Consider the following 15581-nt stretch of genomic DNA (forward strand, 5'->3'; position numbering starts at 1 on the left):
CCCGGTAAAGTCACACAGTCATCAATATATCGCCGACACGTGTGTTAAATCCTCGCTTACTTGTTAGTCCAAGATGGCAACCGGCTTATTATTGCCGGGTTGTGACGTCGTCATGCTTGTTAAGTTATGTCTTTCGTTTGTTTCAAGACCTGAATTTTTAATTAGATATATTATTTTACCTGTGTTTTACCTGAGAATGTCAAACCCCGTCATAACTCATCCTTGTCATCGTGGATCTGACAGTGTATCACGCGTCACCTCCACAACCAAGTATTGTTCACCGTGACCGTCACGTAAGACGGAGCTCATTAATTCATATAGACGTATTTCATTGTTACGTAGTCGGCGTCCGCTACATTGTAAAAAATAGACCCTATAAACTACGTTTGTGATTTAGCAGGGTTCGAGTCGTCCGCTGAAAGACCGTAATAGTTGAGGTAAACCCCGTTAGACAAACAAACAAATAAAATAGATAAAGGCAGGGTTCAATTCTCTTCAAGTTGTTGTACATTGCATACATATTAATAAAGAGCGATCTCCCATGACAAGCATGGTCACAGAAAAAATAATCTGGATTTTCTTACCAGTAAAAGCAAGTTAACAAATACTACTGTCCATCGGACCACACGGGTCGAAGTTAAAGAAAATGGAATGTATCATTTTTTCTTTTTGTTTTCAAAAGTTGACAAGACCCAACATGTTCATGCAGTAAGTGTTTCTTCTTTATAAAAGGTTAACATTTGATAAATGCATGGAAATCGAGGTATTGTTTATATAAAAGGAAACTTAATAATATCATACTTCGACTTTTGGGAGATTCTGCCTTACATGTAGGTTCCGGAAATGACGGACACTATTGGGCTGTTGGACGGTTCCGGGAATGACGGAAGTTATAGGGCTGTTTGACGGTTCCTGGAATGACGGACACTATTGGGCTGTTGGACGGTTACTGGAATGACGGAAGTTATAGGCCTGTTTGACGGTTACTGGAATGACGGAAGTTATAGGGCTGTTGGACAATTCCTGGAATGACGGAAGTTATAGGGCTGTTTGACGGTTACTGGAATGACGGAAGTTATAGGACTGTTGGATGGTTACTGGAATGACGGGAGTTATAGGGCTGTTGGACGGTTACTGGAATGACGGAAGTTATAGGGCTGTTGGACGGTTCCTGGAATGACGGAAGTTATAGGGCTGTTGGACGGTTACTGGAATGACGGAAGTTATAGGGCTGTTGGACGGTTACTGGAATGACGGAAGTTATAGGGCTGTTGGACGGTTACTGGAATGACGGAAGTTAAAGGGCTGTTGGACGGTTACTGGAATGACGGAAGTTATAGGGCTGTTGGACGGTTACTGGAATGACGGAAGTTAAAGGGCTGTTGGACGGTTACTGGAATGACGGAAGTTATAGGGCTGTTGGACGGTTACTGGAATGACGGAAGTTAAAGGGCTGTTTGACGGTTACTGGAATGACGGAAGTTATAAGGCTATTGGACGGTTACTGGAATGACGGAAGTTATAAGGCTGTTGGACGGTTACTGGAATGACGGAAGTTATAGGAATGTTGGGAGGTTACTGGAACGACGGAAACTATAGGGCTGTTGGACGGTTACTGGAATGACGGAAGTTATAGGGCTGTTGGACGGTTACTGGAATGACGGAAGTTAAAGGGCTGTTGGACGGTTACTGGAATGACGGAAGTTATAAGGCTATTGGACGGTTACTGGAATGACGGAAGTTATAAGGCTGTTGGACGGTTACTGGAATGACGGAAGTTATAGGACTGTTGGACGGTTACTGGAACGACGGAAACTATAGGGCTGTTGGACGGTTACTGGAATGACGGAAGTTATAGGGCTGTTGGACGGTTACTGGAATGACGGAAGTTATAGGGCTGTTGGACGGTTTCTGGAATGACGGAAGTTATAGGACTGTTGGACGGTTACTGGAACGACGGAAGTTATAGGGCTGTTGGACGGTTACTGGAATGACGGGAGTTATAGGGCTGTTGGACGGTTACTGGAATGACGGAAGTTATAGGACTGTTGGACGGTTACTGGAACGACGGAAACTATAGGGCTGTTGGACGGTTACTGGAACGACGGAAACTATAGGGCTGTTGGACGGTTAGTGGAATGACGGAAGTTATAGGGCTGTTGGACGGTTACTGGAATGACGGAAGTTATAGGGCTGTTGGACGGTTTCTGGAATGACGGAAGTTATAGGGCTGATGGTTGTGGATTCCAGATGACAAGGGGTGATTGGTTTACTCTTTCTGACGAGATGGGGCGGCTATCAGACGTTTTGTTTGACAGTTTTGCAGTTCACACCAGATGACACGTGACTTTTTTGTTCATTTTTTCCTGACACTTTGAGGGTATCTAATATGTTGTGCTAGATATTTCCTGACATGTGAAGACCTTTAATTCCCTGACAAGTAATCAGTGTTGTATTTAATATATTGTGTGCATTGTGACACTTTTCACAAATACTTATATTTTCAGTTGGACGTTTTCATGGAAAGATGTCCGTTAGCAGTTTACACGAACTTTTAAGCACTTTAATCATTGTGTGACTTATCTTGTGAAGGTAGACTAAAGCCTTGCTTGCCGACACCAGAAAAGGATAACGGACATTTTGAATGTTGAAGACACCACGGTTGTGCTAGGAGATAACATTCCTAACGTGTAGCGAGACTGTTGGATTAGGTACCAATTGCAGATTCTGTTTATGTACCAATTGCAGATTCTGCTTATGAATGTATCAACATACGTTAGGATTAACGCTGTAAAATTTCTGACACCAAGTGTTTTGTTGAAACATTTCACGTCGCTTTGGGAATTCAAAGTGTCGCTTGACGTCTTTCAGTCAATATATTGCGAAAGCCGTTTAGGCTCAATAGTGTAGAAGGAATAGTTTCCGCTTAATTAAGTGTTTTCGCTATATATACAAGTGTCCGGTTACTTTTAAAGACTGTTATTTTACTTTGGCCTATTCCAAACTGAAATTTAGAGTAGTTTACACAATAGCAATAGTAGATTTTTGATATTTGAAAAGATTGATGTTCATAAGAATGAAAAACCTCTCGGATATATAAACTTCTACATGTTACCTGGTAACATTTACATAGTCTTTTATAAGTAGTCACTTCTTATGAATAATCTTACAGCTTCCCAAAGAATTGTTAAAGTTAGAGTGCCACTGAACACGGTTTTAGAGTCACTCCTAATTATATATAGCAATGATATCTCATAGATTCCCTGTTCATACTGCATTACATTGCAGTAGATTCGACTGAGAATTTAGCAGAAATGGAGCAAGTTGAACGTTTTGACTTAGAATAACGAAAACTTCTGTCTGATACTATAGAATAATTAATCTTATTATCGACCCTATCTTCTTAACCATTTTTTTCACTTTTCAGCATTTCATGAGGAAAACGTCATTCTTTTTATGAACAAATGACATTTTGAATGTCTTCCAGATTCAGTCCATTCAAAATTATTTAGCATATACATATGTAGATAGCTTGATCTCTTACCCTAACCCTACCCAAAGATCGAAACATCACCATTTGCGCAAAAGTGTTGATTTTTGACATTGATGTGTATCACCCCAATGACTTGTTGAACGATAGTGGACATGGGAGACCACCATGTAACACTTCAAACCTTCATGTAAACATAAGTCTTTCCTAATATATAACAACCCCTGGTACATGTTCTTGAATGACTATATCTGTCTATCATAATTAGAACATTTAATATAACAGTAAAAGTGAGCTGAAGATTTTTTTATCGTTAACAATATTAGCATGCTTAATTATCCTTATATAAATACCTTTAATTTATGATTTTGGTTCTAGTTGGCAACTTTAAATACTTTTTTTATGACCATTTTAACCCTGATTTCGCCCGATTACCTCACTGTTTTAAACACTTTTATATTTATATACCGTGAAACTGTGTCTCTCTGATATTGCCTCTTCTTTCTCTTCCCCTTCCTGCCTTAGCCATACTTTTCTTCTCTTTTTTTCTAAAATGTGAGGACATGTATTTATGATGTGGGTTTGTATGTGTGTGAAGGTGTGTAAGTGTGGATGTGTGTGTAATATAAGTGATAACTATTGACAATATGGATGTGTATAATTTTGAAATGAAAATGAAGTAATCATACGTACAGGTAACTATATAACAGTATAAATGAGTGGATTGATGATGATGATGATGATGATGATGAAACATGTTATACATCCTTATGTATGTATATTATGTTGAGTGTAAAAGCGAGTGTGTATATGTCTGGTCTTTATGTAATTTACGCCAAGTAAACTAAAAAAAAAAAAAAAAAAAATAGAAATAAAAGATAATGATATAATTATTATAAGCTCATAACTTGTTTTTCTGTCTCAACATGTAAAAATATGTCTGTTATTTTGTTGTTATATTGAATAAAATATTTTAAAAATAAAATAAAATAAATTATATGATAGTAACTATCTTCAAACAATACCTTATATACACCATATATGCAACTATATCCAGTTGTCCTTGACATTACTTTCTATATTTTCTACTAAGACGGAGACTTAAACACCTAATACAGTCCCGATCTCACAATGAGAGGCACATGTGCGGGTTGTAACGTTGTCTTTAGGAGAGACATTAAAACCAAGAAATCTCCTAGAAATATAAGACTTCCCCAGCACAATTGGTTGTTTGATGTTTTCAAAGCAGAAGGCAATAACTTTACTACCGATGATCAAGAGATTGATAAGTGTGTTTAGTGTTTTAAGAATTATCAGAAAAGAAAGCCAAAACTTAAGGGTCAAAACGTTGGTGTCGATGATGATACGTGGGGAAACATCCCACTATTATCTATAGAGGGTCCATTTTATGGCCAGTCTTAACACGCAAAATGCACACTATATATGAAGAGTTTAAAAAAAAACAAAACAAAAAAAAAAAAAAAACGTGACCATATTGCTCAAGCGCAAATCACCAACCCAACTTTCATTACAACCTCACGTATTTGTTCACGTCATCTCATAGAAAAATATCTTAACCGTAGCGTTGAAATCAGCACTGATGAAAGAGAAATGTTGACTTCCCAGCTACCTTCCGGATCATCGGAAATATTCTTGGAGATATCACATATGATATCAAAGCAGGAGTCTTCTTCTACTCTGCGTTTCTCCTCTCTGGATGATGCGGATTGTCAAGCCTGAACTGGTTGATCAAGAATATAGTTTCTAAATATTCTTTCTTATTGTTCATCCTTTACTGGCACTGGTATTTATACTCCAAACCACGAGGATGCAATACTGTTGTTAACGTTCAAATTCCAGTACATCGAAAACATTTCATTCCATAATAAAGTATTAGAAATAATCGTTGTTCTTTGGACGTGAACATCTCACAAGAAAAAATATTCTGGAGCACAACGCGGTGTTCCCAAAAACATTTCTTGGTCAGCGGGTGACTTTCATACTCGACGGTAGACGCATCTTTATTCCTTATTCGGATATTAATTTGGGGTTGTAATCAGAACGTAAAACCTCAAAAGAATCTCCTACTGTGGCCAGAAGAAGCGGAACTATTTAAAGATCATGAGTATAGCTATGCCTGATAGTTACATTCTGGACACAGTAGGACCTATTCCTGGAGGCAATAATGATGTGAAGATTAGAAAGCCATCACTGCCTCTCATCACTGGAGAAAGAGGACACCGTCGCTATTGAGAGTTTAAGCATGTTTTGCCAGATTTAGAATCACGTGGTTTGGCAATAAATATGTCGTTTTATCTAAACCCTTGGTAGACTAAACTTGACGACCTACAAGCTAAGCCTGATAGATTCATAACTAAATCCAAATGGGTAGCGGAGTCATATCACGGATCATTCAAGCAATGACTGTTTTTTCAAAACACATCTTGCCTCCAACTATTTCATTAATGTTTTTCTCGTTCAAATAGTTACAACCTGACTCAATGGAATCCTAGGACCCATATATGTTAGAACACAAGAGCGAGACGCAAAGGAAATGGCGCTGGCTGCCAGAATCAAAGCGCACCTTAGTGTTCACAACAACTTAACTCAGCGTGTGAAAAATGAGAAGTGAAATTGTAGCATTTTCCTCAAAAACCATTATTCCTTTTCATTTTTGGCACAAAAAGGGGCGCTATATTCTTGCATATGTACACGTTTGGACTTAAATGTCTGTTTGTAAATGTACGAATACAGAGATTACCGATAACACATACCAGCTGTTGTATTTGTTTCTTAGACCATTTTGAAACCCCATATCTGCTTCATTTACTTTGACCAGGGACAGAAAAGATATAGTGAACTCTGTTGTTGCTCTAAGTTGTATCTGACATATTAAGCCTATTGTAATTGTAATATAAGAACATACTTTTAAAGTTGTATAATATTCGCTGTTGATATCGACATGTTTTATACAATTGAATGAAGAAGACAGAGAACAAACTCGTATTCTCACTTGACATGACGTTTGTTAAGTAATGCGCTCTATGGTTTATAACAGAAAAAAATGTCAAAAACTTGTAAATATTGACCGAAATTCAAATTTTGTTAATCTATGCAAATTTCAAGTGGTGACTCAATTGTACGATGACAACCATAAACTTAAATAACAGATATCATTTCACCGGTATCGAGGAAGTTTTCAAAACTTGAAATACAGTGATTTGTTTTATGTCTGACTGATGGATGGGAAAGGGGTTGCATAACTGCCAAACTCATTTGCTTTGATACATATTCCAAAAGTAGATTTAACGGAATTTGAATATTTAAGATCGAACTTCAAATTTTTTTTTATATCTTTTCCAATGATTTTTGTACACTGCCAAGTTATAATAGGTCTTAACAAAACGCCAAATGGTGGTACACGTACAAGCACAACCGAGATGAGATACACTGAGGATAAAACCAGTGTGACAATAGTTTTTTAAATATTATGTAGACATTGTCTGGTTCTTACAGATGTAGTTTGCTAATGGCGGATACTCCAGTGTATCGATAGATACCTCCCGATAAAGATTATGAGTGAATTTAGTTGATTAACATCGAAATATCAAGATCTATCTTCTCCTTTAGCGGTATGGCGTTCGCCGTATTCGATGTCCGCGTGTTGTGAGTATATCATTTTACAACAGTTCCATTTTTTAGAAAGCCGTGTAACTGTTATTTGGCCAAGGTTTTTATTACATTATACCCTCCACAAAGCTCTCATTAGGCTCTTAGCACCACTGATGAGTCATACCGAGAGGAAACAGCTGTAAAACGCAGTTTAAATCGTTATTAAGCTTTATGGTCTCCAATTCTCAACTTATTTTGAAATATTCTATTGTCCTTGTGTCTTTAGTACAATTATCAAGATTGTAGATGGTAGACACTGTTGGTGTTTTTTTCGTAACTCACACGCAACGCTTCAATTCAAATACCCGTACATGTACTTGTTCTTTTGAGATTATCAGATATACTTATGAGGTTAATGCGCATTCCCGTCTGTAATTCGACATTGCTTTTGATCAATTTTGATTTCCTTTAGTCGCCTCTTAGGTTTTACGTCCTCAGCATACCTGACGAATCCTAGAAGATAAAACAGCTGTATTGTGCAGTTTACCTCATTATCTGGATCTATAGCATGTAATTCTCAGTTTATGTTGAAATGTTTTGTTTACTTGTTTTTATACAAGCTTGTCTTATTCTCCGTGTAGGTTTTAAATGCCTAACTTTACATCGTTTTGCAGAGCCTGTTGCCGTTGTTTTATTAATTAGAATTTCTGTTTCATTCACATTTAGAACTTATTTTGTGCGAGTTTGGTTTCCACTGTAGCGAGTAAGGACATTTAACTGTCATTGAGAAATGAAAAGTCTATCACACGAATTTCGAGTGTTATCGCCATTTTTAATAGATTTAAAATGAACATCGCTGCTTCTGTGGTTTGGGTTTAATTCCGTTGGTAGTCAGTACATGTTACGATTTAAAATAAATGCTTCGATAACTCTCGAGATAACGGTATTGATACGATGTAGTTGACAGGTTCAATCAGGCATGCATCTGTCCGGAGAACCCTTGGGTGTCTTCAGATGTCCTCTTTGTGTGCAATTGCTGAAAAATAAACAGGTGGAAGTGAAAAAAAAAGATTGATCGGTGTAGTTTGAATAAAAAAGTTCTGCTGGAGTTGTAATTTCTCGTGAAATATATAAGTAAATACACGTAGTTGTATCCGATCCGCCTCAATAAATAGAGACATTTGAAACGTGGTCAAAATACCAGATAAATCTGATAACCATAATATAGTTGTATAAGTCAGAAGTAGGTTTTAGTTATCTTTATCGCTGTCAATAGTAATTTTAGTTATCTTTATCGCGAACAGAAGTAATTTTTGTTATATTTATCACTGTCAGAAGTAGATTTATTCATATTTATTTATCAAATTGCACAAAGCCAATAAAATCATTTCAATAGACAACCAAGGTTATCAACTTAAGTGATATTATATACAAATGGTCAGTCAATATGTTTAAGAAAATAAAAACACCAGCCTAGCCTAGCTTTGCCAAAAGGCACACATATAGCAAGCTTTGTCCCAAGGGACACAATTGTCAATCTTTGTCCAAAGGTACAAAAATTGCAAGCTTTGTCCCGAGAGACACAATTGTCAATCTTTGTCCAAAGGCACAGAAATTGCAAGTTTGTCCAAAGTGACCAAACACACAAGTGTTCACTTGTGTGATGTTAATATCGAGAAAAATACATACCTCAACTAGTATCCGGGAAATGCTTATGACAACTGAAATATACTAAGTAAATGTCTAAACTATATGCATGACATGTACCTACCCCGGCGACTTTGGGGAGGTATATCTCCATCAGCAGAATCGCAACGCTCATCACTATTCCAATTACCAGCATAATCAGCGGAATGGTAAAGCGTTTCATGTCAAGTTGGGTCCCCTTGCTTAGCGTATTGTCTGTTTCACCATCAGTCGTTTGTTGTCTAGGGAAGGAACCACATTTTCCGCTCCACCATTTTGTTTTAAGCTCGTCCATGCGTCCATTCATTTTCAGTTGTAATATTGCTATGTTGAGTTGGTCACAAATGTTGGTGTTTTGTCTACAAGCGAAGTTATATGTTCTTTCTCTCAGGTTTTCACCAACGACCATCATGTCGCACGATGACGCGCTAGCGTGGTAGGCTGACGCCGACTCTAAAATAAAACCAAACTTTCCCTGTTTTACGCGACTGACTCCTTTCGCTGTAGACATCATCAGATTGGCAGGATTCTCCTTAAGGTACATTGCTATCCTGCGTTCGGTCTCTCCGTTGGATGTGGTTAGATACTTGTAGGTGCTGCCCCCAGCTACAGTTCCATACTGGTACTCAGTTTGTAAAGACATACCCCTAAATGTACTAAACGGTAGTGCATTATTGTTGCTGCTCTTCGCCGAAACGAACGCAACAAGTGTAGCGGAGTACATAGAGACGAGTATAAGTGTGAAAAGTAAGGCGCTGGAGACGAGGACACGTGCGGAGAAGGCCGATGGAATATGTCGCGCTCCTGCAATTAAATGATAAATACGTAAAGCATACGAAAGTCTATCCTCATTACATGTGTACGCAGTACTCATCTTTTATACACTCTCATAACCATTATCCAGAGTACATGTGTACCCAATATTTATCTTGTATACACTCTCATAACCATTATCCAGAGTGTACACAGACCTTACCTTGAAATGAAATTACTCCACATGTAACAGACAGTGCCCATAATATGCCGCCTTCTGACTGATCTTGAAGGGGACTAAACCTGTAACAAGCACGTTCTTAAATGGATTGTGTATAGCATATTTCAATTAAACGTCTGAATTAGAGACAAAGAATTAAACACCATACAGCTGTTGTCCTTTTAGGGTACCAATGACCAAATCGTTGAAACATAGAGACTGAGGAAAATGAAAATTTGCGGAAAAAAGTGTAAAATCAGATGGCGATGTGTGCCATTATCCATAACAGCTAGCTGTTTATCTATAATATTAACAGTACTATTTTGGTCATGTGTCTACGGTAACAGCCTTTTAATAACCAGTACTTCTGGAAGAGTTTTACGACGGAATCAGGGGAAGGCACATTCAGTAACTTTCCCTTACGAAAATTCTCTCTCAGAAGACATGAAGTTTAACCCATTGGATGTCGTGTCTCTTTTACATTGTATTAAAGTTTGCCCATCACAAAAGAAATTTTGATATTTAAACCTACATTAATCTACAGTGAGTATACATATGTGTGTATCGACCGAAGGAGTGACCAGAAAACTCACAGATCTTCTGTCAAATTCATTTTTTTCCGGACAAGCAAATTGTAAAATTTTCGAGGCAACCTGCCCCCTTTATCAAGTCACAAATATTACATAAATTGCATCACATACATAGAACATAAAACAAATGCAATGCTATAAATCTGAATCGAGAATCGGTGGTGTTAATTAGTTGTTTCGATACGCCGAAGGACCCTTATAGTAGACAAAAAATAATTCCAAGTTGTTGTATGTAAGATGTTGATTAAAATATCAAAAATGTTTTACATAAATCTAGGTATGTTTTGCACTCTAGACACTGAGCGTATATGTGATCCCGACGAAAACATTGGCATGTCACACTCCGAGGAAAGTAGTCTACCGGTTCATTTCGGCCACACTTTAAATGAGGAATTATTTGATTAAAAACAAGCCGCCCAATAAAATTTAAAATTTCTACTTCCGGACTAGAGTTAATAAAATTTCTACTTCCGGACTAGAGTTAATAAAATTTCTACTTCCGGACTAGAGTTAATAAAATTTCTACTTCCGGACTAGAGTTAATAAATTTCGCCAATAGCAAAAAGGAAGGAAAGCAGATGTAGCAACTAAATAAAATGTGTAATAAATAGAGCAAGAAAGTTTTTTGAAAATTAAATAAACAAATAGATAAAAAATATTCTTTTTTTAAAGGGGTCGGATAGGTGGGTGATGTCATAAAAGTTGTAGCTTCAGATGTACCGACTGCCAGGTATGTATGCTCGGACCTGTATGTAGTAGCAAGATCATGCCAAGTGAGGAGCAGGTTTGAAGTTGGCGTTGCTGATCACCCCAACTTCTGCAGTGGTCAATGGGAACCACCTACATGTCATGCCACGAATGACTTGGCATGCTGAAATGTCTTGCTACAGGCAGATTCGGGAGTTGCTGTTAGATAGAACATCGGCGATTGTTGATCCTGAGATTAAGTGGTGGTTTGGTCTCCCCACATATACAAAACAAAAAAAGAAAGGTAACACTACTCTATTCTGTAAGTAATTAATTAACCCCTTCATAAATCCTTACCAATCATGTACGAATAAAGTAATTGATCAATTCTGATAAAACTGTAGTCATGGTTCTTTATAAAACTTTGCGTTCAGTTGATTTTAATCGACTGTAAAGGACGTTGGGGTCAATTTCAAAGGTAACACCATTAGTAACGTGTATGGCCACCGTTTGCGAAGTAAACAGCATTGCAGCGTCGTCGCATGGAACTCGTAAACCAGCGGATAATTCGAGGAGAGATGTTGTTCTATTCAGCGATCAAGGCTTGGGCCAGCTCCTCCAAGTTTGACGGCTGATTTTGACGTTCTCTCACGCGTCGCCCAAGAACGTCCCAGACATGCTAAATCGGTGACAAATCAGGTGATTTAGATGGCCAATCTAACACCTGTACGTTATTCTGCTGCAAGAAAATTCTGCTGACGCGACTGGTGTGCGCTGGTGCGTTATCCTGTTGAAAAATGGCGCCAACGCCATGGCGTCTTAAGAATGGGAGAACCACTGGTCTTAAAATTTCGTTCCGATATCGAATGCCGGTTAAATTGCCATTTAACACAACAAGCCTGGTACGAGTCCCCCCACAAATACCACCCCAAACCATTACACTTCCGCCGCCAAAGCGGTTCCGTTCTGCGACGGAGCAGTTCGCAAAACGCTCCCCTCGTCGCCTCCACACTGTGCGACTCCCGTCACCGTGTTGCAGACAAAACCTGGACTCATCTGAAAACAAAACACGGGTCCAGTTACGCCGATTATTACGGTGACGTCGCAACAAATTAGGTCCAGTGTTGGGACACCGCGCTTTCAATTGGTAGGCCCTCAACCTGTTGCGGACTGTTTGGGGAGACACACCACGCCCAAACAATGTCCTTGTAGTTTCTACTGCGGTTACAAATCGATTGCGCAAGTGTATCAATCGTATACGACGGTCATCCCTGGTGGTCATTTTACGGGGTCGGACGCTTCGGGGACGATCGGATGTTGACCCAGTTTGGTTTAAACGACTTACCAACTGGCAAATTTTCTTAGCACTGCAACCAAAATGCCGTGCGAATCGACGGCGAGACTCCCCAGCCTGGATCATGTCTACAGCCCTTTCTCTCTGTACTTGTGACAGCCGGGGCATAATGATAAAGTTGATAGATTCGGTGATTTCTAAGTCCTAAGGATCTAAGGAACAGTTGTCAGTTTGAATGTTTATGAAATTCAAGCGAAGATACAAGTTAGTCGCAAAAACCCTCGTGTAGCTCTTTCGCTAATACAGACTTTCATGCTTGAATGATTTTGGTAACGCCCTTGGATTTTGTAATGTAAAACATTACCATTTTCTAATATTGCACAAACGTCATTTTGTTTTCACTCATTTACAGGAATTCGCCAAGAAACACGTTAACCTTTCTTTTTTTTGTTGAGTATACTGCAATTGGCACTTGGCACACATAATCAAGTATATCACATTGGCCGATGTGCAGGATAACCGACTTGAGGATGTGGTAGTTCTGGCCTTAAATGTTTTGAATATATATATATATATATATATATATATATATATATATATATAGCTGTATGATATTACCAGGCCCTAGGAGGTCTGAACAGCGGTATGATGTTGCCAAGTCCTAAGAGGACTGAACAGCTGTATGACGCAGTTTAACACTATGCTGTACTTGCTTCTAAATAATAATGACAGGTTCCTCTTTTCCTCTATCTACATCATTTTGGGAGCTTAGAATAATGTACGAATAATTAATATTGACTGATTGTTCCAAGTATAGCTATATTTAATTAAAAAAACTGCAAGAAAGCTATCATACAAACCTGCCGATGATATAAAACAAAGTACCGATGACAAGGAAACCAATTATTACAGACATCCACACTCCTAGAGTTAGGGGTCGGAAAAAGAGTCCAGCATCATCATTAATGAGCTTCGTTAGAATGTCCATAGATGGCTTCTTCACTAAAATCCGCAACCCGACCGTTTCGAATGGATGCGAGAAGTGGACAACACGTGATCTCTCAGCCGTTAAGGTCAATGCTGCAGCCGCTATGTCACTTTTCTGAAACAGCAGTTATTGTTAACGTTTCCTTGAGAACACTTTAAACATGTTTTTATGTTTGAACAGACTTAGACTTATAACCAAATATGATAGATAGATATGTTTGTGTGGCGAAATCAGACTAAACGTCACACAAGCAGTCACAACATCAGACAGACTAAACGTCACACAAACAGTCGCCACATCACACAGACTAAACGTTACATAGTAACCACATCGGACAGGCTAAACATTACAAAACAGTCACCACATCAGACAGACTAAACATTACACAAACAGTCACCACATCAGACAGACTAAACGTCACACAAACAGTCACCACGTCGGACAGACTAAACGTTACACAAACAGTCAGCACATCGGACAGACTAAACGTTACACAAACAGTCAGCACATCGGACAGACTAAACGTTACACAAACATTCACGACGTCGGACATGCTAAACTTTACATAGTCACCACAACAGACAGAATAAACATTACACAAAGTCACCACGTCAGACAGACTAAACGTTACACAAACAGTCGCCACGTCGAACAGACTAAACGTTACATAGTCACCATATCGGACAGGCTAAACATTACACAAACAGTCACCACATCGAACAGACTAAACTTCACACAAACAGTCACCATATCGGACAGACTAAACATTACACAAACAGTCACCACATCAGACAGACGAAACGTCACGCAAACAGTCGCCGCATCAGACAGACTAAACGTCACACAAGCAGTCAGCACATCGGACAGACTAAACGTTACACAAACAGTCGCCGCATCAGACAGACTAAACGTCATACAAACAGTCGCCACGTCGAACAGACTAAACGTTACATAGTCACCACATCGGACAGGCTAAACATTACACAAACAGTCACCACATCGAACATACTAAACGTCACACAAATTGTCACCACATCGGACAGACTAAACATTACACAAACAGTCACCACATCAGACAGACTAAACTTCACACAAACAGTCGCCGCATCAGACAGACTAAACGTCACACAAACAGTCACCACGTCGGACAGACTAAACGTTACACAAACAGTCAGCACATCGGACAGACTAAACGTTACACAAACAGTCAGCACATCGGACAGACTAAACGTTACACAAACATTCACGACGTCGGACATGCTAAACTTTACATAGTCACCACAACAGACAGAATAAACATTACACAAACAGTCACCACGTCAGACAGTCAATCGGTATCGAACTAGATAGACAGCTAAGCAGAAAGACATTACGTACGTTAGACGTGAGTTCGCCGATCATTCCATTCCAGTTGCCAAGGGTGTCTTGAGTTCCAAATTTCCAATCAGCAACGTGATCAAGCACGAGAGTAACGTTTAAGATATCCGAGATCTCGTCCAGCAGATCAGGGATAAATCCCTTCATGGGCTGTATACTGACCAGGTAAGGGTCGTGCTAAGAATAAATTAATTCTGAAGATTGTAAAACATATGTAGAGTCAATAACCTTTCAATATCAATTCGATTTTAAAGCTGTAGCAAAACGTAGTTTCAGAACCTAGGAATATAATGATATTTTCCTTGTGACATTTATATCTATGACCTTGGAAGTGTAAAATTAAGTAATGTAAGTTGCGGACATTTTTCAGCCAAGGGAAGATGTACCTTTTCCCTTCTTTTTAGTGTGTAGGGAGCATCTCGGTTTTGATTTGAGGGCTACCTTTATGTATTCAATATGGATGAAGATGGCTTACATGACGATTTACATGCAGTGTACGAGTTTAGAAGAACAAATCAATCTAATGCATATCTGAAATATGAATAAAATAAAAAGTCAATTTGTCGGGATGCAGATTGATGTATATAAAATGGCTTTGTAGCTCTGAAGAGAATAAATACTTACTAGACATAGAATAGATGGTTATTAGACAAAGAATATATGGCCACTTGACGTATAATTTAATGGATACAAGACATAGATTAAATAATAAATAGACATAGAATAAAAGCTGGGTAGACAAAGAATAGAAATTTATTAGGCAAATAATGAATAGTCACTAGATATAGAATAAATAATTGATAGACGAAGAATAAATGCTTACTAGACATAGAATAATTGGTTATTAGAAAATGAATAAATGGTTACAAGACACAGAAGATTTT

General features: G+C 38.4%; 1 protein-coding gene across 1 annotated transcript; it reads right to left on the reverse strand.

Moving 5' to 3' along the window:
* Nucleotides 1-7913: 7913 nt before the first annotated feature.
* On the reverse strand, nt 7914-14869 carry LOC132562640 (glutamate receptor U1-like). The gene is made up of 5 exons (XM_060227394.1): nt 14698-14869; nt 13193-13434; nt 9765-9844; nt 8874-9592; nt 7914-8138 (listed from the first exon to the last, which is right to left on the reverse strand). Exons 1-5 carry the CDS (start codon nt 14842-14844, stop codon nt 8076-8078), a joined length of 1251 nt encoding a protein of 416 aa, XP_060083377.1. The 5' UTR covers nt 14845-14869; the 3' UTR covers nt 7914-8075.
* Between the last annotated feature and the right edge of the window lie 712 nt (nt 14870-15581).

The sequence above is a fragment of the Ylistrum balloti genome, unplaced genomic scaffold (genome assembly GCF_031769215.1).
Source record: "Ylistrum balloti isolate Yb309-2 unplaced genomic scaffold, AGI_CSIRO_Ybal_v1 Utg371468, whole genome shotgun sequence".
Lineage (NCBI taxonomy): Eukaryota > Metazoa > Mollusca > Bivalvia > Pectinida > Pectinidae > Ylistrum > Ylistrum balloti.